Source organism: Carica papaya, chromosome 9 (assembly GCF_054855325.1).
Source record: "Carica papaya isolate Zhongbai chromosome 9, ASM5485532v1, whole genome shotgun sequence".
Taxonomy (NCBI): Eukaryota; Viridiplantae; Streptophyta; class Magnoliopsida; order Brassicales; family Caricaceae; genus Carica; species Carica papaya.
The window spans coordinates 20,916,681-20,940,674 of NC_142317.1; the positions used below are offsets into that span (position 1 = coordinate 20,916,681).

Consider the following 23,994-nt stretch of genomic DNA (forward strand, 5'->3'; position numbering starts at 1 on the left):
TCTCAACCTGGCTTTTTACCTTCATGTAGAGTAACCTATTCTCTCAAATACTTTAGCTCGATGAGTTTAGCATAGTCTATCCAATTCTCAAAACTGTGACATCTTAAAACAGAGGGAATAACATAGCCTCATATGTTAGAAGATGCAAAAAAATTAACCACATCTCCTATGAGCAACTGTAATAGATGATACTTGGATGCATATTCCTCTATAGCATTTGGTAATGCTTCATTTAATTGGATTGATGCATGGACCTAAGGAAGGGTGAAGATCTAATCATCATGGGTACCTTTTATCGACAATCAAGCAAATCAAAGATAGAGATGCCTTTGTCACATATTAATGATCAAGGTGATATGACCTCAACTATTTTTGTTTCTATTTTGAAATATTTAGTTCGCTCGAGATAATAACAATACTATGTGTTAGATTGTTTCTAGAACATGGTATGACTTTTAATTGTTTTTAAGATGACAAAAATAGATTATATCATATCTTCTTTGAACGGTCCTTTCATGTCTCTTTGGAATCCCTTGGTCTCCTATTTTTTTGATCAAGATTAACTTAGATATGAGTTTCATTAAAAGGAAATGGGTTACATTTATCTGTTGATGTATAACTCAAGCACTTTTTAGTAATAATAAGGCGATTAAAATTTTGCATGAGCTTATTACGATTTGGTATAATTTTTTATTTGTCACTCTTCAAAACTTGGGTAGGATTATAATTGAGACAAATAGAATAGATGCTTTTAAATTATTACGTGATAATTGTATAAATTATAATCTCCCGAAATTTATTTATAATGAGTATCAGACTCTCATATTGATATATACTATTTGATTATCAGACATACGAATAAAAAACTCTAACTATCCTCGAGTTAAGCAAAAGTAGTTGGGAGACAAAAGGGTACATAATTAAATTTTATTTAAAATAAATAATAATTATATTAATAAAATATTCTAATTTTATAGTTAATTGTTAAGTATGGAGAGTTTATATCTTACATTATCTTGGTACCATTCAATTTTTTTAAATTAATTTTTCAATTAACCACTTAAATTAAAAACTATCGTGATTTGGATCATAATTAATAATAAAAGTGGGTCTAAGCCACATCTTCTAGTGCTGTACAGTGATTTGATTGGGCAATAAGTACGTCATTTTTTTATGATTAATTTTATATTTATTGATTATAGGTGAAGAAGAGCATGTCAACAATAATTATAAAAAAACTTAAATAAATAAAAAAATAATTTTGAATCTTCAGTATTTTCCGAAAAAATAAAATAAAATTAAAATAAAAACAAGTGGGATTCTGCATCAGCTTACCCAGATGGTTGTTAATGGTGTTTTGGACTCTTCTGTTGTGCTTTTCTAAGCCATATTATTATTCTTCTTCTCTCTTCCATTCTCCCAAGTCCTTTTTTTTTTTTTATATATATCTTTTCTGCTTCTTAAATATCTATATATATATATATATATTATTTTGTGCCACTTCTGTTCTTAAAACTCAAACTAGTGCATATTACTATAAGAACCCTTATCCCCAAATTTAGGTAAAATTTCAACGGATTACTTATAATGAGATGAAAAAATGATAAGTGGTAAAAACATTAATTAAATTTGTATTATATTAATTAATTATAAAAGTAAAATAAAAATTGTTCATTCACACCTTACATTTCTTCCAGGACCTCCATAATAAAAATAAGTTCCCCAAACATTATTTCTTCCTTGTCTGATATCATAACAATTAGGATGATCGGCCAAGAGATGAAGATTTGTTAATGGAAGCAAGTTATTATCCCAATCAACTTGCTGTAAATTTCTAAAATAAGCAGCTCTTCCAAATCCTTCTTCTGCAAAATGTCCACTTCCCATCTGGGTTGATGTGTGATACCCACCAGATGATCTGCTGTTTACTATTTCTCCTCCAAATTGAACCATGCTTGCATGGCTTCTCAAATGGCTGAACAAAAATGCAGGCCAGTATCCGACTAGTAATCCCGATCCCAGTTCCAGCCACCAGTGTCCGTGCTTCGGGTCCTGATCATTAATTCGGAAAAACGAATCAAAAACTTAAAAATAATAAGAAGACAAACATGATATTTGGGATTTTGATCATCAATTTAAATGAAAGAATTGAAAGTTTAAAGTAATAGGAAATGATATAGTTTGTTTTCTGACAGACATAATATTTCAGCTCATGATCATCAACTCAGAAAAACGAATTGAAAGTTTAAACTAATAGAAAATGATACAATTTATTAATAAAAAATTTAAACTAATAAGAAATGATACAGTTTATGATTATCAATCCAAAAAAAATAAATCAGAAGTTTAAACAAATAAAAAATAATATAATTTATTTTCTGACGGACAATAAATAATCGTTTGTAAAAGTAACTGAAAAGAAATCAAATTGAAGTAAATTTCTTTTGAAAAGATAAAAAAAGGTGAGGAAGAATTGGTAAGAGAAGAGATTGATTTGTTAATAATGTTTAACCCTTCGATGCCAGTTGGGAGTCAATACATAAAGCAAATGTCTTTTATTAAAAGGTAATGAAAATCAACAATTTAATTAAGAAAAAGAGAAGGAAATCTTAAAATTTAATTAACAAAAACAAATATCAAATCAACAGTGGAAAAATTGTGAGACACATCTTTTTCATTTAATTTTATGACAATTACCAATCAAATCATGTCTTTATAAATGTATATCAAACTTTAAAAAAAAAAAAAAAAAAAAAAGACCCTTTTCAGATTATATATAATTAAGGGGAAAAAAAAATTAGTCAAATAAAAAAAAGATTGAATGATGGTGTTTGTAGTTGTAAAAGGGAGTTTTATCAACCAAACTGTACAAAACTACCCTTAAGCTTGAAGCAACAAAAGGTAATAGCTGACCTTTGAAAAGGAAAGCTAAACAAATAATTTAAATCAATAGTATAAAGGTAATTAAACTCACCTTCCACACCATTAAACCAATGTCAAATTGCTTGCCACCATAGGAGGACCTTGGAGAAATTGCTGCTCCAATGGCAATCTTGTTATTGGTTTGAACAAAGCCAGAGCAGAGCAGATTGTAACATCCAGTTGCTTGGTATGCATCAGTCTGCAATTAAATTTAATATTTCATAAGTAATCACTTTTTTTTTTTTTTTTTTCTTTTTTCTAAAAATAAATCAAGAAAAGAGATTCTTAGAAATAAAAGAGAAAGACTCTGTCATTAACACTCACAGTCCAGTATGTGAAGAATCTAGGATAGTCATCTCCATATAATTCTGGACTAACCTGCACATATATTATGAATTCAATCATTTTTTATTTTTCCAATCCAAGTGAAAACTGGGTTTGATCCTCGAGTTCATACATTTATACATACAGTAATTTTGATTGATATGTACATAATAACACGACAAAAAACACATCATATTAAGGTTATTTGGAATTTGACAAAAGAAGGAAATCAATTGAGTTTGTACCTGCCAACCAGCTTCAATGGTGTTTAAATCATGACCGAATGAACCAGAGATTATCCAAAGTTGGGACAAGCTAAATTCGTATTGATTGGTGACTCGAGGCGTCCAGACATTCAGGCTTGCTTTTGCTCCATAGTACTGACCTCCATTGACAAAAACAACTGCATGCTGCATAAAATCAAAATTCATTACATGACAAATTCAAACAAGTTGACAACCTAAAACATGTTTATCTTGATTCTTTTTTTTTTTAACAACTTGGAATTCTAATGTTATATTAGGAATTTGAAAGGACAAGGTGTTTTTCAGACATGGCAGGGCGTTTTGTTTGGAAAACCAATTTCAATAACAATATCTCTCCATTGCATTTGCCTCTCTCTTTCTTAATAATTCACTGTTTGATTCTAATATTTGTTTTTTCCTAGGGGAGAAGAAGAAACCAGTGATATTTTTTTTTTCTTAAAATGGTAATGGGTTCTAAATTTGGAAATTTAAAAAAAAAAATTAAGAAGAAAACAGAGGAAACCCAGAAAAAAGAGAGAAAATTGAGTAACAAACCTCATGACCACCTCCTGAAGTATCTCTTCTAACCCTCCTTAATTTTCTTCCAAATCTTCTAATGGAGCTTGCTCTTAGCAGATCTTTCTCTGTAGTTCTTCTAATTGGAACAGTTCCTTCTGGGCAAGCTTCCCCTGAATTTGTCCAAACCTGAAAGTAGTCTGTTCCTGCTCCTGATGAGTTCTTATGACCAGTTGGCCTCTCGGGTGGATCCTGCCAAACATAATCCCTAATTAGCTACATTGCAATTACTGATCAAGATTCCACATTGTCTGAGATTGAATATAAAAGTTACAAATAGAGACAAACAGAAGGTTACCAATGGCTTCTGTCCTCTAAGCTCAGGATGCTCAAAAGCAGGTTGAAGATGAGATTGAACACAATCTATAATATCTCCATCTGGGCTCTGAGAAAAATAATAAATAACAAAAACCCAGATCAGCAAACCTCAAACAGAGCATGAAAGTTTCATTCTTGACAAGACACCACCATAGAAACGGTAAAACAAAAAGAAGAAAAGGAAAGATGCCTGAATAGTCTTGACTGCAGGCTTGTTGATCTTCCTGAGAAAAGCATTGACTCTCTTGAGCTTTAGCAACTCCTTTGCCGGCCGGAAAGTCTGGTTAGCGGGGAAACGGTGGCCGGAAGTTTCAGAAAGGTGTTGTAGAGAGAAAACAGGGGAGATAAAAGAAAGAAATAGGAGGAACAGAACAAAAATAGAAGGAACCATGTTTGAGGAATGTTTTTGTGTTTGTGCTGTTGTTTGTTTTGACAGAGAAGATAGTGTTTGTATAGATAGGTATTGTCTTGTTGTAGGTTTAGGATGGAGACATAGTTTATTCCGAGGTTTTGTCCATGGAGATGAATCTAAGTCCATGTTCATACAAAAAAACAAAGAAGAAGGTTTGTTTTAGGGAGGGTAAAAGAATTTGCATTCTCACCAAGCCTCCATTTCCAAGAAATATATATATATATATATAAATTCAAAAGAAAAAAAAACAAACAAGGTTTGTGTATTCAGCAAATTACGAAACAGAGATTGTAAGGTAAGGTGTTTTTTTTTTTGGTGCTCTGACAACCCAAGAAACTTGAATCTGAAGCCCCTACATTAATAAACCGACCATTGGTGGAGTTGTACTTTTCCAAGTTTTACCCATCAAGGGTCATGGTCAAAACTAGTATATACATTCATACCCATTTTTTATACATCATTATAACCTCTATGTGTATACATAATCACAGAGAGAGAGAGAGAGAGAGAGAGAGAGAAAGAGTATTTGATACTGAGAAAAAGCAAAACAGGAGGGTTGAAGCTGGAGTTGAATACAGTTGGACCACCATTGAGTGATTATTCTTAGGTATATTTTTGTATTGATTGATTTTAAGGAAGGGTGTTGAATGACCACTTTCCTAAAAATAATTATTTAGAAATTTTTATTTAGTTTAAGAAAATATAATTTTGTTGTAAGACATTAAACCTTATTATTTTGAAAAAAAAAAAAGGTATTAATTTATGAATAAAATGTATTTATTTTCTATACATTGAACCTTAAATTTATCTTTTTAATTTTTAAGTTCTTTTTCAAAAGTAAATTAGAGAAAGATTTCCAATTCTGTCAAGTGAATAAATTCCATTTTTATTTTGGATTGACATTTTAGCTTTCAATTCTCACGAGTGCTAAAAAGCTCTCAATTAAGTTTTTACTTTTTCTGTTTTCCTTAATCCCAAAAAGTAAAAATAGGAAACTAATGAGGCCTATTTTCCTTTTTAAGTTTTCCTATTTTACTTTTCAGGGATGGTAAGGTAAAATGAAATTGATGTTGTCACTTTCAAATTCAATGGTAAGTATCCACCGCCAGGCTGCTTGATTAATTTCATTTCCATCCATAAATCCTAATTATACTTTTTATACTTAAGGATTTATTATTATTCTTCATTAAATTAATTAATTTAAATTGTCTATCTTTTAAAATTACCTACTTTAAATAAAATTAAACAATTTTTATGATTTATTATTTAAAAAAAAAAAACAAAATAATTTGCTATTTTACCGAGTATTTCATAAGTATACACAGAACTTTTTAAAATTATTTTTATAAAAAGAATGTTCATTTATTATTTTAATAAATAATCACATCTACAACATAAATTGCTTTTTAGAATACATTTTAAGCTTACGAAGTACAATCACATTCACATACACATACCCACGCGCAAGTGTGTACATAACATATTTGTACATTATGTGGGGGATGTATCATCATCATGTCAAAGAAATCATAATGATTAATTAAAATCCAAGACCCTTTATACGTGTGTGTGTGTGTATTGATGATTAAAAGAAAAAAGGTATGCTGTAAATGTTTGCAATTTCTTTTGACAATCTTAAACTTATGAATAATCAAAAGGTAATTTCTAATGATACAATATGATGATTCCTTTTAGTAAATGTTTTTTCTTTAAACATGAATAGATATGGTAATTATAAAAATGTCTTAAATTTGGTTCCCTTTTTTAAACTTGACTAAGACATGCAAACAGTTATTATCTACTCAATATATATATATATATATATAAGTTAAATGTAAGTTAAATGTTTCCACATCAAACTCCTAAGAATAAGTTAAATGTTTCTTTTCCTCTTAAGATTAAAGCAAAATGTAAGAATTCAATTTATATACTCCTAAATTAATATGTATACACACACACACACACACACATATATATATAAGAATTCAATTCTTTTAACAAAAATTCATAACATTTTAAATAAATAATATATATACATTAATTATAAAATAATATTTTTAATTACAATACAAAAAAAAAATATACAGTATGATTTAAATTTATAATTTTTTATAAAAAAATTACATATTCTTACTCAAATTTATAATGTCTTTGTAAAACAAAGTATTAAGTATTAATTTAATAATAATTAATATATCTAATAATTAAATTAATTATACATAATGCTACTCATAATTGGGTTATTAATTTTTATCATAAGGGAACATAATGGTCTCTTGTTCCTTTACCATAACAATATTAGCCTACTCCTCAAACCTTATATTTATTATTTGCTTCTAAACCACTAATTATTGAAATCCAAAAAGAAAAGAAAAAAATCAGCCAAACAAGCCTTAAATAAATAATGCACAGGGAGAGTATTTCATTGTTTTTCCATTGGTTGGTTGGGTCCTCAAGAAATTGTACAATTGTGTCATGATCAACCGAGACCCCCCAATGCTCAGACCATTTATTATGCAATTAAATCTCCCCACTGCTACCCAGAGAATATTAATACACACCCTTCACCAGAAATTCAGAGATACAATTCATTATTAAATTAAAATTTAAATACCCACTTCAAATCAATCAATTTTTTTTTTAATGTATGTATATATATATGCTTCACTATTTAACTAATACTATACCAAAGTTTGAAACAAATGAAAAGTCACTGCTGAGTTGTTACCGTGAGTTTCAAGTAAGAGATGTTGATTGTGTGGATTATTGTTGAAAGAATAAATGGCAAAATTTAATCTTTTTTAGAAAAAAAAACCCCCACAAACACCCATATAAATAATTTTAACATATGTAAGATAATAATGGGTATTATGTTTAGATTAAAATAAGAAGTTACCCATATCATTATTGTGATTACCCACCCCATTTTAAAAAATAGGGAATATTTTTGCTTTTTTTTTTTAAAAAAATATATATATATATATATATAAAAAAGGGATATTTAAGCTTATGGGTTTTAGGCTGTAGAAGCACAAAAAGTATGGGCCCTTAGCCTGTTTTTATCTTTTTAGGGTTCTGGGACATGCTGCTTCCCACTTTTAAAATATACACTCCTTCTTCCTTTTATTTCTTTTTCTTCTATTCTTTTTATAAATACCCACTCACCCACCTCTGCCAAAAAAAAAAAACTCTTGTGAAAGAATATTGGTCCACAGCCAAACAAGGTTTTATTTAAGGCATTTCAATTGGAAAGCATGCTTCTCTTCTCTTCCTTCTCTTTCTAAAGTTGGTCTCACATAGAATAGATTCCTACCCACAATCAACCAACAAAACAAAATTTCAAAAGAATAAAGTTTTCTTTTCTTTGTTTTTTAAGTTTTCTTTAGAAAAGTAAAAAAAGTGTTTCATGTATATTACACTCGTTAATCTTCTTAAAACCCATGAAGGAGATTTGATTTTGTATGGCATCAAGAAAATTTTCATTCATCTTTTAAAGAAAAACAAAAGGGAAAAAGCTGCCCTTTGATGGGTTTTTCCAGGCAGAGAATAAACAGAAAGTCAGAATTAATTCTTTGATAAGAAATGTTATATAGGGTAGATGAGTAGATGGATGGGTAATTTATTATTTTACTTCATTTTTATTCTTTTACTGAGATTGCTTCTCATATATATTTGATGGCTAAATTATCTTTCAAGGTAATTCAGGACCACTTTTGAATGTCCTCTGTCTTTACTAACATTTGCTTTATATATATATATATATATATACGATCAAGACTTGCTTTTTCATACACTAGTCTAATGTAACAGAAGCAAACCCATGTGCCACCAGTACTCATATACATATATTTCAAGCCATTTTTTGCAGTACTAAACACTTTCATGCCATACAATTATATAGTGATTAAGTGGGTATTTTCTCTTTTTTTTTTTAGAAAACAAATTCCACCAAAATCACTAATTTCCCATAAAATAAGAAAAGTGGGTGTTTTTCAAGACACGTTTTCTCTTTCTTTTTGAATTGAATTGAGAACTTAAGGAATGACCCATCATAAGACTAAGACTGTATACCATATTCCACCATTGAAACAATGCAAACAGCTCATGAGTACAAGCATGCCAACCCTTATCTTCATTTTCTTTCCAAGCATGATCATAAATTCAGCTCTTGTTTGAGGATTCAAGAATGATAAGACAATCTGCATTAATTTGATGTTGAGACCATGTGATGTTATCTATCCAATATATTATGAACAAGCTTAACTTAACCAGTCTTTTGGTTCATCTTTATGGAGGAAAAGCTGACGCTGTTTTGAGTGTTTGCTTTTAAAAAGATCCACTATATAAATATATATATATGTGAAACACTTTTGAAAGTAGAAAAATATTGATTCATTATATACATATTGGTAGAGGGAATCACATGGGTTGAAAAGTGTGTTCATGATCAATTAGGCTGAAGTGGATAAAGAGCTCTTTTATTTAAATTGTTTATACAAAGTTGCTTTATGGCATATACTCCTATGTATCTATTCTCACTCAATTACCATAGCACTTCTTAGTAACATAACTTTTGTTGCCCATATTTGAAAATTTGAAGAATGGAGCATGCTTATGACTTCAACTTCTTTGTCAATGATCTTTATTAATTATCTAAATAAATTCGTAGAAAAATAAATAAATATTTTTTTATTGAATCATAATTTCTGTTTTATCAAGAAAAATAATTGATTATGTCAATCTTTTTTTTCTATATTTTAAATTAAAAAAATAATGTTATCTTATCATTCATATTAATTAGTGTTTGAAAAGATAAAGAATCAAACTCTTTTGTTGATAGAAAATTAAAATTTTATAAATTTAGGAGGTCACATAATGAATTAACGTGCGGGTTCGAATTGTATTATTGATCTCGGATTCCGTATATTTGTTCAAAAAATGTGACAATAATAATATTTTTTTAATTATTTTTAAATAAAGAATTTTTACTATTCATTCATTTATTGATTAATGGATGAATAGTTAGTATTTTTACAATTCTGTACAAAGAATTCTAATTGGTTTGTACGTCCTATATGTATTCTTATGATATATTCTTATGTGATGAGTATTGTCAGAGTATTTTTTTTTTCACAACCATTTCATTTGGCTTCTACCAGAAACATACCTGTAATTGATTTGGATCATACTCTGCAGTTTCAAAAACCAATATACAATATACAATATATATATATATATATATATATATATAATGAAAGCCTGCAATTTCTACCATAAAGTATAGTTGCACCTTAAAGCAAGATCACCAGGCACCAATTAGGAATCTCCATTTTTTCACAATGATGTACATCGAATTGTTCGTTGTCTAAGTTTCATTTATCCCTTCTCTGAGGAATATTTTAACTTGGGTTCAAGCTCTACTACAAATCCAATGGAGCTAACAGAGGAAAAAAGTTTCCTTTGATCTTACCATGTCTGCTTTTCTTCAGCTTCTTTCCCCATACATATATATATATATATAAATATATGGAATGTGCAAATTAAGTTCCCATAAAAGTGAAGTAGTTTCTGGGTAATCCTGCGATTCTGTTCTTTCATCATTATGCCCTTTAAAATTAAGTTGAAAACTTGAAATTGAACACTTCCCTTTTCAGATTTTGAATAATAAAGTGCATGAATCGATTCATAGCCAACTAGTTCATATCGCAGCATACTACAAAGATATATCACTTAACTTGGTATCCAGAGGAAGCAGACTGTATGTGGAAAAGCATGAGCACATAACTCTAACTTTGGAATCGGAAAGATTAAAGAATAAATAAAAGAAACGAAAAACATAAGGAATCAGAATTTTATGAGGTTGATTCTATCACATGTAAGGAATCACTCTCGAGTCTAGAGCTTCGTAGAAATGAAAAAAAAGAAGTGAGGTTTCTTCATATATTCTTAAACTAATTAAAAGATGATTAAGACATTGGAATATGATTCACAGATACTAATAATATCACCACTTATTGAATGTGAAAAGCTTCAGTTCCTTCAAAATTTACCAAAACTTTATTATCTTCTGATCTTAAGGTACTAAAAAGTGCAGATAGAGAATCATGTCATCTGAGCCCTTCTGCAATTCCATTGTTCGACGTATGGTGAGCCTTCCTCGCACCCTAATGGGAGGTTTCTCACGAGTAATTGGAAGAAGGAACTTTCATCAACCTCTCAACTTTCACCTTCAATTTCCACAGAAGCCATTGATTGTCCCAGAAGAATGGGCATTTCTAGCCAGTTTTGAGCAGCAATATGGTTCAACACATCCATTTTTCTTTGCCTGCAAGTTCTCGGAGACTTCAAAGATAGCTGAGGAAGAGGGAAAGTTCATGTTCATGTACCTCCACTCACCAGGTCACCCCTTCACTCCCTCTTTCTGTCGAAACACTTCTTTGCTCAGAGCTAATAGTGCAGTTCCTTGATGCAAATTTTGTTTGCTGGGGAGCACTCGCAGATAGAGTAGAAGGTCTGAAAATGGCTGCAGCCTTGCAGCCTGCTAGCTTCCCATTTTGTGCTGTAGTTTATCTGGCTAATGATCATAGTTTGGCAGTCCTACAACAGGTTCATCCCTTGTTTATTGTCTATGGTTTCTATATCAAAGATTGAGGGTCCAATTTCCCCGGCTGATCTTGTGGAGATCCCACATCGAATGTTCAAGGAGCAAGGTAAGGCCTTTGGCAAGAACGAAGAGAAGATGAGAGCGAGAGCAAAAGAGGAAGGGAAAATAAGAGCATATCATCGAGAAAGTGAAGAACAAGACGCAGCATATCTAGCTGCTCTGCAGATTGACAAGGTCTCCTTCATTGTCTTACTCACTAACTAACCATGTTTTCTAGACTTAACATACTCATTTGACATACAAGAAAGCCTGTTCTTGCATTTGTAGGGAAAGGAAAGACTTGGAAATTTACGAACTGAATCATCAAACAGAACAAATATGGAGAAGATTAATAAACCAAATCCTCCACAAAGACTGTTTGGTAAAGCCAAACAGCTTTCCATAATTAAACAAAATGCTCTACAAACTGTAAACCCTGCAAATGGTGCTACTACTAAGGTTGTTCTAATGGGTTTGTTTGTTTTTGTATTAGTTAACCTTTAGCTTAAACCAACAATTGATTAGAAAAATTTGCAGATATTAATTCGATTTCCAAATGGCGAAACAAGAGAGCAAAGCTTCTCATCCTCAGACAAGATCCAATCAATCTATAGATATGTTGATTCATTAGGCCTTCCGGGTATCAAAAACTACAGATTGATATCAAGCTTTCCGAGAAGAATTTTTGGGGTTGATCAAATGAGTATGACACTCAAAGATGCTGGACTCCATTCAAGAGCAAGCCTGTTCTTGGAGCTCATGTGAAAACAAATTTACTTAAAGTCAAATCTACCAGACACCTTTTTACTTTAACTATTACTATCTTAATAATCGTATATATGCTTAGTTTCACTAGTAATAAATGTTATTTAATTAAATTTTTTCACCAAAGCAGAAGAATTTTTTTTCTGAGTGAGAAATCAGATTGCAGGACTGGTAAAAACAAAACAAAGTACGCATGATCATGGCCTCAGATTCTCAGCTCAAAAGACATAAGAAAAGAAAAATGGAGTCTGCACAAAGATCTGGATTAAAACTTAGAAAACAGAAAAAACAAACAAACAAACCAAACATGATACAGATCAAGAAAAATTGGAAGAGGAAAGATTTTCTCAGTCAAACTTGTACTAAAACAGCATTATTTGAAACCCAGGATGCACAGAACTTGCCTTCTGTTTATATATATTTATGTATATGTATATGTATATGTTGTGTGTGTGTGTGTGTGTGTGTGTGCGTGCTTCCTTCTAGGGATCTGTAACTCTGCAATGATTAATGTGCAATCATCAATCAGATTCCTGAAAAGGGTGCAGACTTTGAGTCTGCTTACCAAGCAGAGGAAACAAACTATATTTGAATAAATTTTTATACAAAATTCATACCATGTATGTATCTATGTATCTATGTACTTATTCATATTCTTGTCCCAGAGATGCCTCATAGAAAAATTAATAAAAATCTTATAAAATACATATATATTAATTTAGTATCATATTTTCACTAATAATTCTATTATAATTTTTATGGGTCACCATAAATGTTTGTCAAGTTAGTAATATATTCATAATATTATATAACATATATTTGTTACATAAAATTTTTATTAGATTTCTTATTTCCTAATTCTTGATAATAAGAATTTTTAATATTTATTTTTTTTAAAAAAATTATATAATCTATTGAAGAATAATTTTATCAATAAAAATAAGCAACTATGTGGCCCTTATACATAACATATATTATGTAACGATAATATTATTGGACTTATATTTTATTGAATATATCAAGAAAAATTTTCTCCGCAATTGCTAGGCCCATTAACAAGCCCATAGAGATACTCGACACAGGCCCGTAGATCTCAGGGCTGAAAACGTCGTCGTTTAAACTTTCGTACCCAACCATCCTACTGAGTATTCGTCAGCGCATTTTTCGTCACTGAATTCTCCCGGGAAGCAAACAAACAACAAAAACTCTGCCTCACATAAACACACTTCTGCATCTGAGCAAGGATTTACTTATTTTAATGGCGAACTGCACTTGCCATGCGCTTCGCTCGAGCCATAATATCGGCAATCTTTTGGTTTTTTCATTCAATTTCACTAGTCGACGAATTCGAAACTGCAATTTCTCACTTCGGAATTGCATGGTGACCCCAAATGAATCTCGCAAGGTACTCCGCCTCTCATTTCCTCATTTTAACATTCCATCTAGTTTTCTCTCCCTACTACGATATTAAGAGCTGGGTTCTTAACTTTTGGTCGGTTGAAATTCTAAAAAACGAAAATCAAAGGGACTTTTGGTTTATTTTCTGGAGGGGAAAACAGGCTTCTAGCATTTTATGCCAAAGCTCTAGTGATAGAATTTACATGCAACTTCAACCACTGTAATTTCATTTCTGGTGCGTGTGCATGATTTTTTCTTGCCTCCGATGAGATTTCATTTAATAATCCCTACCAGAAATTCACACTTTAGTTTGATTGAGAGAAGATACAAAGTTCCTTCCAAATTGATAAAAATTGACATTTTAGAAAATTTTACGAGTAATTAAAATCGTATATTTGAATTATATTAAGTTCAGTTTGTTTTGGAAAGTATTTTCTCAATTAATCTTTGAATTCTTTTGTCATCAATATGATTAAGGTAGTGTTTGAAAGAAATCCAGAAATCTCTTGGAATTTGTTTGCAAGTACACACTTAATAAAACTTCATGTAAAATTTTAAATATTATCAATTTTTATCATCTCTTAATAGAGTTTACATTTTATCAATGTGGATTGCAGATGAACTTCACAAAATTTCTAGATTTATTCTAAACATAGCATTAAGTGTGTATTTCTAGATAAATTCCACAAGTGAAGTTCATTTATTCCTTCACAGCCTTATCTTTTTTGCAATGCCTCCTCATTGTAAATCTCCTCCTTTTCACTTTCTATCCAATATATTTTCATTTATAAACGAAATAAAGTATGTTAGTTTCACTCCATTCTATTATTTAATCCTCTCCCTTCTCTCCCAAGTAGCTTGTCCACTTGGTTCAGTTTAATCTATTTTAAAATTTTATACATGTTTTAGTGATTGAAGGTAAGACAATGAGAAATGAGTTAAATCAGATAGCCCATTCCGGTAGGAAATTGTAGTTATTAAGATATGACGAGGCTAATCATTGAAAATACAATATCTTTTTTCTAGTTAGGTCTTTTAATTTTGATTAATGCTTATTGATAAGTTCACCAAGGTTTCAACTCAAACCAAAAGTTAACTTAGATTTTTTTCTCTTTTTGGAAACTTCTCCAATAAATGGAGACCTGGGGGGTGAATAGAATGTGTGAATTTTACCCGTCCGATTCCTTAATAGAAGTATGTAGAGTTATTTATTGCTCATATTTGATTGTATCAAATTCTGCAGCTAGTTTTGGAAGTTAAGAAGAAGCTTGAAAAGGAATACAACAGTCTTCCAGTGGGAAAAAATGGAAGAGATGATGAAGAAATGATCCTTTGGTTTTTGAAGGACAGGAAGTTCTCTGTTGAGGAAGCTGTTGCAAAATTGACTAAAGCCATTGTATCCTTAATGGCACACTTAAGTTTTGAACTTGTTTCCATCGACTCATCTCTGAAAACCTGAAGAGTGTCGATGGATGAGAAGCATTTGAGACTAAATCTATTTCAAGAGATTTACAAAATGGGTTTTATTTCTCAATCATTGTTGCCTTGGTTGATGAGAATTATAAAGCTGTTACATGATATTTGTCAGCTGCACTGTTAGGATTGCTTTGAAGGAGATGAAAACTTCATAGCAAAGGCAATTTTCGTGTGATTTTGCACTTCAGATCTTATTTTGCCTTTGAATATTTAACTACAGATTTTCATTTGGTTGTTGATCTAGTTTCCATAACCCTTACCAGAAATGGCGTAAAGAGTTCAATGTGTCTGAGTTGTCTGAGGAATCTGTGAAAAAAATGGCTGAAACAGGAAAATCTTACTTGCATGAATTTCTTGATGTGAATGATAGGCCAGTTCTCATTGTTGATGCATCCAAGCACTTTCCTAGTGTAAGTTCTGAACGTTAAGAATCCCTTTGTCTAATATCTAGTTACTTTCCCTTCTATTTTAGACTTTTATTAGAAATAGACTCTTAAGAATTGTGCAGTGGATAACCTGGGTTTTGAAACAAAGTAGGATATATCATTTGCATTCCAGAAATTGATCTCACCACATCTAAAGCATCCAACCTGCTTCGCTTTAATTCTAAATGCCTTCATCTCTCAACCTCATTTGGTAAATAACTGCAGTCCTTACAAGTTAGACAGTGTCTTTTATTTCAGTTTTGGTGATTGTAGCACTGGTTATTAGGCAAGTAAAAACAATTTCTAGGTCTCACAATTTACTACATTTTCTGGTGAAACTGAGACAAACATTCCTTTAGAACTGTTAATTCTTCTGGCTTAGATGTAGTGATAAATTTCTAATGCCATGATTGCAGGTGCATGATCCAGTTGAGGATGAGATACTATGCGTCTTCTTGGTTGAGAAGGCACTGAGCCTGCTTCCAGCTGGTAAAGAAAGTATACTTATAATAGTTGATCTCCGAGGATTTGGCATGCAGAACGCAGATACAAAGTTCATAACCTTTCTGGTAAATGTTCTAACTTGGCCGCTTAATATTAACTAATGGATTGTGATCAATCATTCAAAAACTCTAAACTGATAAGAAAATATTTGATTAATTATTTATATTTTAACACTTCCTTTTCGAAGAGTGGGTCAAGCAAAGATCCACTATAGCTTGTGAAATTAATTTTTATAGAAATTGGATAATATTCAGGATTTGAAACCAGACCTTTGGCTTTGATTTCCTGTTAAGTAATTGATTTTGAACAATAATCTCATAAGCTAACTTGCGATAGAAATTTTTCAATCAATTATTCGTATTCTAACACTTATTTTCCTTTTGCATGAATAGTCATAATGTTGGTTTGTATTTCCTACTGCTTTGGCTAGCATTATGCCATCAGTGAAAAACTACTGCATCCAGTTAAACTTTTCTTTTCCCTTAAAATGAAGGCATCACTTTTAGCTGAATATGTTTTATTTCCGAAGTATCTGCTTTTTCCATCTATTCTTTATAAACTATATCAAAGGAGCCATGCCCCCATGAATTGTGAGTCTATGACAGTCTTACTACTTTGCTGGCAGTCAAATTGCCCATGAAGTTATATTCCAATTACAAATTCACAGAATTATAAAATGCTTTAGTAGTATTTCCATTAGAGTTTATATGTAAGAGTAAAATACAGTCTAAAATACAGTATCTTTGAAGTTCTTTTTTGTATTAATTCAATTTCTTTAGTTTTACAGTTAGTAATTTTGTATAATATTGTTAGTTTTTTTTTAGAGTTTATATGTAATGGCGAAGTACAACCTAATCTCTGTGGTTTGACTTCTTTCAAATGCAAATGCCTGTGATTTTGTTTTTCGTATTAATTCAATACCTGTGGTTCAACAGTTAGTCACTTTATGTAATTTTTTTTTTTTTTTTTGAAGAAATATGTATACATTTTTACGTATAAAAACATACAGTTATGAAGCTAAACAACTCAAAATTAGGAGAATGAAATGAAATTTTAGAAGAAAAGAACCTGCAAATTAATGGTTTTATGTAAAATGACAGAAAATCAAACTAACATGTACTAAATTGGTAGAAAAAGATTTGCCAGATAAGATTAGAAAGATCAAGCTCTAGAGTATTAAACTATACTTTGTTCTATATATAATTCACTATTGCTACTCAACTTTAAAAATCATTTTAGATGTTAATAGTTGAAGGTTTTTGTTTATGCACATTATGTCATCTGAAATTATATTTGGTCAATTTAGCCTCTGCATGTACCCTTGTAGGACATGATTGCTTTAACTTGTCTTAACATGGTCCATGACATTTAGAGTTGATCTGCTTCTCCTTGTTTTGGCAGTTTGATGTATTTTACTATTACTATCCAAAGCGGTTGGATCAAGTCCTCCTTGTGGATGCTTCATTTATATTTAAGCCAATTTGGCAGTTAGTCAAGCCATTATTAAAGTCCTATGCATCTCTGGTAAGTCTCTTCTGCTACCAATGAGGTGTTATTTCTAAGCAAGTGTAGTCTGTTCTGCTGGATTAAGCAGAAAACATATTTTCTTAGGAGAGAATACTAGCACCTCATAGTTCAGCTTCATACTTCCACCATTCCTTGGCCTTTTCAGCTAATCTGCACAATTCATCTCCTTTTGCATGCTTTTTCTTCGAAGACTGGCCTTTTAAATGAGTTGCTTAATTAAATTACTCTTTCTCATGTGTAAGTGGTGAATGTTTCTTATGTGTGATAAAAGTACCAGATGCTTCTATGTCTTCCGATACACTTCTCTTGAAATTCTTAGCTTTATGTGGAAGAGAGGAAGACGGGGGGTAAATATAGTATCCTCATATTGTTTGGACAAGATAGTATCGAAAATGAGTGGAAAATATTTTACAATATCTCTAGGAGGTACAAGAAGTAGAAACCTGAAATTATTAATGTGCAAAAGACAATAATAACCTTATTACTTATAAAAAATTATACAAGAATGAAGATAATTTAGTAAAATATCTAAATTCAACTGTCAATCTGTTTCCATTCCTTTCATTATCTCCCCATTTGGAGGAGAAAGATTTTGTGTCCCCTTCATTTCCATTCTGATCCACTAATAAACACTCTCCCAAATAATACCAAGGTAAAAACCTCACTTTTCCATTTCATTTGATCCATTCCCCCATCCCAAACATAAACTTCTGTTGAGGACAAGATTTCTCATGCACGATAGTTGTATTTTGTTTTGAAGGTAAGATTCTGCTCGGCAGAGGACGTTAGAAGGGAGTATTTCACCGAAGGAACCTTGCCAGTCATCTTTAGAGGCTGAATGTATATCAATCAGAGAATACCAATGTGAATTGGTGGAAGTATAAGCTTTTCAAGGCAAAGACGGGTGGAAAACTTCAAATTGTTTGATTTGATAGTTGTAAAGGTTAACACAAATATAAATGATCTCAAATTGTATCATTTGATACTTCACCTTGGTAAACCATTTAGTTGGTTTAGGTTGGCCGACATTTCTCAAGACTGAATGAACCAAATGCACATCATCTCAATTTGCTGTAAAGAAAAATAATAATTTTGAATATATAAAAATAATTATTATAATTATTTGAATACTATTAAATAATTTTAAATAACTGTTTTAATAATTTAATTATTTTAAAATATTTTTGTTGTTAAAGTTGTTTTATTTATTTTTTAATATAAATATTAATTTTAAATAATTAATATCCATTTTTTAGAAACAAAAACTATTTAAATATTTTGTAATAAATATAGAATTATTAGTAAAAAAAAAAAAAAACAAATCATCAGAGCACAGGGGCAAACTCGTAAACTCACTACCATATAGCAGGGTTAGAAAGGTAAAAACACAATCGACTGTATTCGGCAGCCGGCCGGGATAAAAATAAAACACTGAGACGATGCCATCAACACAAACTACTCCAGATACAAATGGAGAGAGGGAGGTTGCTGACGATCACGGCAGTGGGCTTTTTGTGCTGGGCGGTTGTTGTACCTTGCAAGGCCATCGAGTCACCGCAGTACATGGTTGTACACTCGGAATCCGACTTCGATATCAGGCTTTACTGGGATTCCACCTGGATGTCTGCTTCTGTTCGAGACCTCTCTTTCCAAAAGGCCACTCTCTATGGTTTCCACAGATATTTCTCTTATTCTTCTATCTCTATCTCTCTTTCCAAGATAGTCTTCGTGCTGATCATGGTTGTTTTCTTTTTAGTAATTTTTCGGCGTGATTTTACTTTTTTTTATTAAAAAAAAAAATTAGTGTTGTTATTCATATTTATAAGGTCGAGGTGAGATGGAATTTTCTAGGTTCTTGTTTGTTGGGTTCAGTTCAGTATTGTGTTATTGGCTTTGTGTGGATGGGAACCAGAAATGGAGATGCAAATGAAAAAGAACTTGATGACTAGAGTTTTTGAATCGTTGACTTCTTACGAAGATTTAACGGGGAACATATTAGTCGTGGTATCAGGAGTAACATGGTGATGTAATTCATACCTTCTGATTCTAGTTTAATTTCAAGACATCTTTGGGCAAGGACAACAAAAACCTGAAGAATTGTTTCACTTAAGAAAAATCTTGTGGTAGGTTTAATGTGTTTGAGAGGAGGGATATGCAGCACAAACAGGTTATTCATTGTAATAGCGGTTAGCAAGATTTCCAGGGGCAGCAATTAGTTCATATGCTTAGTCTGTTCTTTTCTCGCTTCCTAACCCAATATGTTCCAAGTGTTTTTGCATATACTTATAAGGAGATGTAGTATTCACTTTCCTTAATAGTTAAAGTAACATTCAAAAACAACCAATAAAATACTTGGAGTTATGATTGTGGTCAAATTATTAATGAAAATAAGATAATATATATCTGAGAGTGTGGGTTCATGAAATTTTGTATAATTGTTGCATTACTTGCAAATGTGGGGTGGCAGGACATTGCAAGCTTTGCTTGTTTCAACTTCTGAAAAATGATGGATTGTAATTTGTGAGATCGATGATGAGCTTAATTGTTTGTTCTCCCATAATACTTTATCCAAATATTGGTGCATTATAAGTGACTATTCTTTGATTTACATGAAATCCTGTCTTTTCCCTAAAAAAGGTTTGAGCAGAATTTATCCAAATCTCTGTTCATTATAAGCAGCTTTAGGTAACTTTCCCTTTGGTTATATGAAATTAAGATATCAGCTGCAGATATTTATCACGAGTGCATTTCTTTTGGAGATTCTCCAGTCTTTGCTACTGCATATGCAAAGTACATTTGCTGCCAACTTTATGTCAATCACATCCTAGAAACATGTAGCAGACTTCCTATTCAACAAGCTTTATTTCTCAATTCATTTTAAACTAGAGTGGGGCTAATTTCTTTTCTTCACTGTTTTCCTACTAACTATGTTCTGTTGGTTTAATGCTCCTGTTCCTTTAGGTTGTTTCAGTATATCCAAGGTGCAAATCTAAATTTCTCAAGGATTGCTATGACAGCTCCTGTATTGACAAGCATAGTACCAGGTGCTGGGCCTCTTCATTCATCTGCCTATTTTGTTCGATTTTACCTGCCTGTTAAGTTCCAAGATGATCCGCCGGTTCCCCTCCCTGAACTGAACCTCAAACCCTATAAGTGGAGGAGTCACTGTGCTGCCATCCGGAAATTTTCTGGGTTTGCAACAGATGATAAAATTGTGAAAGAGGCAGAGAAACTTGCCACAAGTTTGACCAGGTCCCCATGGGCAAACAGCACTTCTTCTGAAAGCAATTATGCGTACTCCATTGCACAGTATGATTCACCCTTCAGGTTAATCAGTCGTGTTAATGAAGTGTGGGTGGATATCAATGCACCTGAATTAGATGGCTGCAAATCCAGTGGAATAGCTGCATACTGAAGAACTGAACAATTGGCTCTTTTAATGTGAATATGAAAAGCAAATCATACATGAGTATGTCCATAAGCTCCTTATGTTGTATGTATATATTATATGATCTCTATGGATCCTGAGTTACTCCTGTTGAACTCCCTTGTCGATAATATAAATCATAAGAAATGAATCATGTTTGTATTTCAAAAGCAATTCTTGTTATTATTACTTCGAAGCCTAAAATCTGATTTAAAAGTTAAAAAATTTTATCTCATAAAATATGGACGAGAATTTATTGAACATGAGTTAAGTTTAGAATAGAAATAATATTCCAAATAATAAGTATCATATAATCCTCCCATTCCCAGTAAAGGTCTGATTTTGATTCTCAAGTCCTGTTTTATGCTGATTGGAGAGGGTGAAATGCAAAATGCTTATCTGGCTGGGAAAGAGAGGATCTCTAATTTGGAGTTCCCCAATCAGAAACAAGTTTCAGCTATTGAGCCTATTTTGAATACTGGATATTAGTAGAAGCAAATAACCTTGATACCACATTATTTTCAATTAACAGAAACAAAGCTCTTAAAAAAAATTTAATAAATGAATCAAAAATACACCTTCCAAATTCTACCAAAATTACAAAAATTTAAAATTTTTTGTTTCAACTCCTCTCAGAAGTGTCAAGAAAATTGTTTTGGTTGTTCTGAAAACATATTTATAAGTTAAACTAAATGATTTTACAAATGCAATCAGTTGGCGTAGCCTTATAATTGCATATTTTGTGTCATTGCTAAACTTTTAATCACCAAAATTTGGGAGTGGAAACCATACAACAAAATTGTCATATTCAAAATCTGTTAAAAAAGATCCTACTGTTTCTTAATGAATTATGTAACTGAAAGGAAGAACAAAATTCTCCAAGCTCTATGGCAAGCACTAGTTGGGTCTCCATCTTGGATGCATGTAAGATGGTAAGGGTGTCCCAAAAGCAGTCCCTTTCTTGGCAGGCATAGGCAGCTTTACTTGACCAAAGTAAACAATGAGCAGAAGACAAAAAAGTAAAACAAAAAACAAAGTAAGGAAGAAAATGATCTCTATACTTTTCAAACCTAAAAAGCTTGTCTAAAAGCAACCCACAAGTATTCTCCTTCAACCAGTGCAGCTCCTGAAGTCCAAAAGAAAGATCCCCTGGACCAAATATTCTCTCTTTCACAAAGGCATAGGGCATAATCAATGAGTGTGATAGGTCCCAATCAGAAGCCAATAGAAATTTGTGAAAAAATTCTCTTTGGGTGAGAACAGACTAAAGATTATTCATGCTGATATGGCTTAACTAGTTAATAACTGTTATTTTAGTTTGTATAGTTAAATATTTCAGTTTATATAATTACATATAATTAGTTTGTTAAGAGTTGCTGTTATTCTTCTTTTTTTCTTTGTATATAAAGAACACAAGTCCACACTCTTTTTTGAGAATAAAAAGATTGATTCTCTTCTTTTACATCTGGTATTGAATTTATCATGGTATCAAAGCGATTGATTCAGCTCTATCGAAATTTTCTTTCTTGATTATTGGTCTTTGATAACTTGTTTCTATAATAAAGAAAAATAGAATGCAAGATTTAAATGCTAATGCTGGAATTGAAGGAGCAACTGAGAATAGAAGTAACGAAGAAGGAGATCGAAATCCTTCGGCGTTGCAAAACTCAGATAATCCACGGATGATTCTAGTTACTAATCTACTTACAGGTAACAATTACCTCTCTTGGACACGAGCTATGAAGATTGCTTTAAATGCAAAGAATAAACTAGGTTTCATTAATGGTAAACATGCTATGCCTGAGGTTGATTCAATAGATTATGAGAAATGGATTCGAGTAGATTGTATAGTGACCTCATGGATTTTGAATTACATTTCAAAGGATATAGTTGAATCTTTCCTTTACGCTAGTTCAACTAGGGAATTATGGTTGGAGTTGGAATTGGAAAATGTAATGGTCCTTTATTGTATCAACTACAAAAGGAAATTGTTTCTATAAGTTAAGATAATATGTCTGTGGTGTAGTACTTTACAAAGCTGAAAAAATTATGGGACTAATTGAATGTGTTGATGCCAATTCCACAATGCATATGTGGTGCCTTAAAGGCTGTTGTTGATATTACTTCATCAAATAGATTGATTCAGTTCTTGATGGAGCTCAATGACGCTTATGACAATATCAAAAACCAAATATTAGTTATGAACCCTCTACCTACAATCAATAAGGCTTATTCGATGGTATTAAGGGTGGAAAAGCAAAGGGAAGTTCACAACAATTATTCAGTACCTGTAAACAAAATGCGATGCTTGCAAGGATACAGAATTATAAAAGAGATGGAAATGATGGTCAATCAGGCAAAGGAGGCAGAGGAGGTAGAGGTTCATTCATAAAAATATCAGACTTACATTGTAATCACTGCAATTATGACGGTCACACAAAGAATAATTATTTTAAGCTACACCGATATCCTGACTGGTATAAAGAAAAGAAGGAGCAAAGAGCACAAACTGGAGGCAAGAATTATGTAAATGCAGTTGACTCACCATTGAATATGAATAAAGGATCAGTAAATGAAGAACTAAATGCAAAATTTGTTGAAATGATCTAGGAAGAAGTAGTAAAGTTCATGAAAGGAAAGGTTGTACAGTTTGATATAGTAAACTTTGCTCATTTCAAATATTTTGCAGGTAATGTTATTCTCCATGCATTGAATTAAATTGATCATTTTGAATTAGGAACCCGGATAATAGACACTGGTGCATCTAGTCATATGAGTCATAAGTTTGTGGATATAAATTTGATAACCTTACTTATTATAGTAACCAAACCTACACCAGTTTGCTTGCCAGATGCTTCCATTAAACTTGTTCACCATATAGGAACAGTGCCTTTAACTGAAAAGATTGCCTTAACTGATGTCCTTCATATATCTATCTTCAAATTTAACCTATTATCTATAAACAAATTATCTGAAACAGGTTAGATAAAATTTATAGTTTATCCAAAATGTTGCACTCTACAGGATCTGAA

The 23,994-nt window shown here is 31.6% G+C and overlaps 4 protein-coding genes and 1 pseudogene across 5 annotated transcripts; 4 read left to right on the forward strand and 1 right to left on the reverse strand.

The window, feature by feature from the left end:
- Nucleotides 1-1,608: 1,608 nt before the first annotated feature.
- Nucleotides 1,609-5,134, reverse strand: LOC110808029 (NEP-interacting protein, putative (DUF239)). Its single transcript, XM_022033354.2, has 7 exons — nucleotides 4,576-5,134; nucleotides 4,366-4,452; nucleotides 4,047-4,259; nucleotides 3,492-3,656; nucleotides 3,247-3,300; nucleotides 2,975-3,121; nucleotides 1,609-2,052 (listed from the first exon to the last, which is right to left on the reverse strand). The coding sequence occupies exons 1-7, from the start codon at nucleotides 4,927-4,929 to the stop codon at nucleotides 1,672-1,674; spliced, it is 1,401 nt and encodes a 466-aa protein (XP_021889046.1). The 5' UTR covers nucleotides 4,930-5,134; the 3' UTR covers nucleotides 1,609-1,671.
- A 5,449-nt stretch (nucleotides 5,135-10,583) lies between these two features.
- On the forward strand, nucleotides 10,584-12,253 carry LOC110808012 (plant UBX domain-containing protein 10-like; annotated as a pseudogene).
- On the forward strand, nucleotides 11,452-12,253 carry LOC110808013 (plant UBX domain-containing protein 8-like). Its single transcript, XM_022033341.2, has 3 exons — nucleotides 11,452-11,635; nucleotides 11,729-11,899; nucleotides 11,978-12,253. The coding sequence occupies exons 1-3, from the start codon at nucleotides 11,492-11,494 to the stop codon at nucleotides 12,203-12,205; spliced, it is 543 nt and encodes a 180-aa protein (XP_021889033.2). The 5' UTR covers nucleotides 11,452-11,491; the 3' UTR covers nucleotides 12,206-12,253.
- A 1,104-nt stretch (nucleotides 12,254-13,357) lies between these two features.
- On the forward strand, nucleotides 13,358-18,571 carry LOC110808021 (Sec14p-like phosphatidylinositol transfer family protein). Its single transcript, XM_088211703.1, has 6 exons — nucleotides 13,358-13,610; nucleotides 14,847-14,999; nucleotides 15,343-15,489; nucleotides 15,921-16,073; nucleotides 17,410-17,532; nucleotides 18,296-18,571. Exons 1-6 carry the CDS (start codon nucleotides 13,464-13,466, stop codon nucleotides 18,371-18,373), a joined length of 801 nt encoding a protein of 266 aa, XP_088067829.1. The 5' UTR covers nucleotides 13,358-13,463; the 3' UTR covers nucleotides 18,374-18,571.
- Nucleotides 18,572-18,959: 388 nt separating this feature from the next.
- LOC110808016 (uncharacterized) lies at nucleotides 18,960-21,132 on the forward strand. Of its 2 annotated transcripts, none has more exons than XM_022033346.2 (2): nucleotides 18,960-19,204; nucleotides 20,497-21,132. In XM_022033346.2, exons 1-2 carry the CDS (start codon nucleotides 18,975-18,977, stop codon nucleotides 20,948-20,950), a joined length of 684 nt encoding a protein of 227 aa, XP_021889038.2. In that variant the 5' UTR covers nucleotides 18,960-18,974; the 3' UTR covers nucleotides 20,951-21,132. The 2 variants fall into 2 exon arrangements, with proteins under 2 accessions (XP_021889038.2, XP_088067848.1); XM_088211722.1 differs by having other exon boundaries at nucleotides 18,966-19,211; nucleotides 20,494-21,132.
- The last annotated feature ends 2,862 nt before the right edge of the window (nucleotides 21,133-23,994 follow it).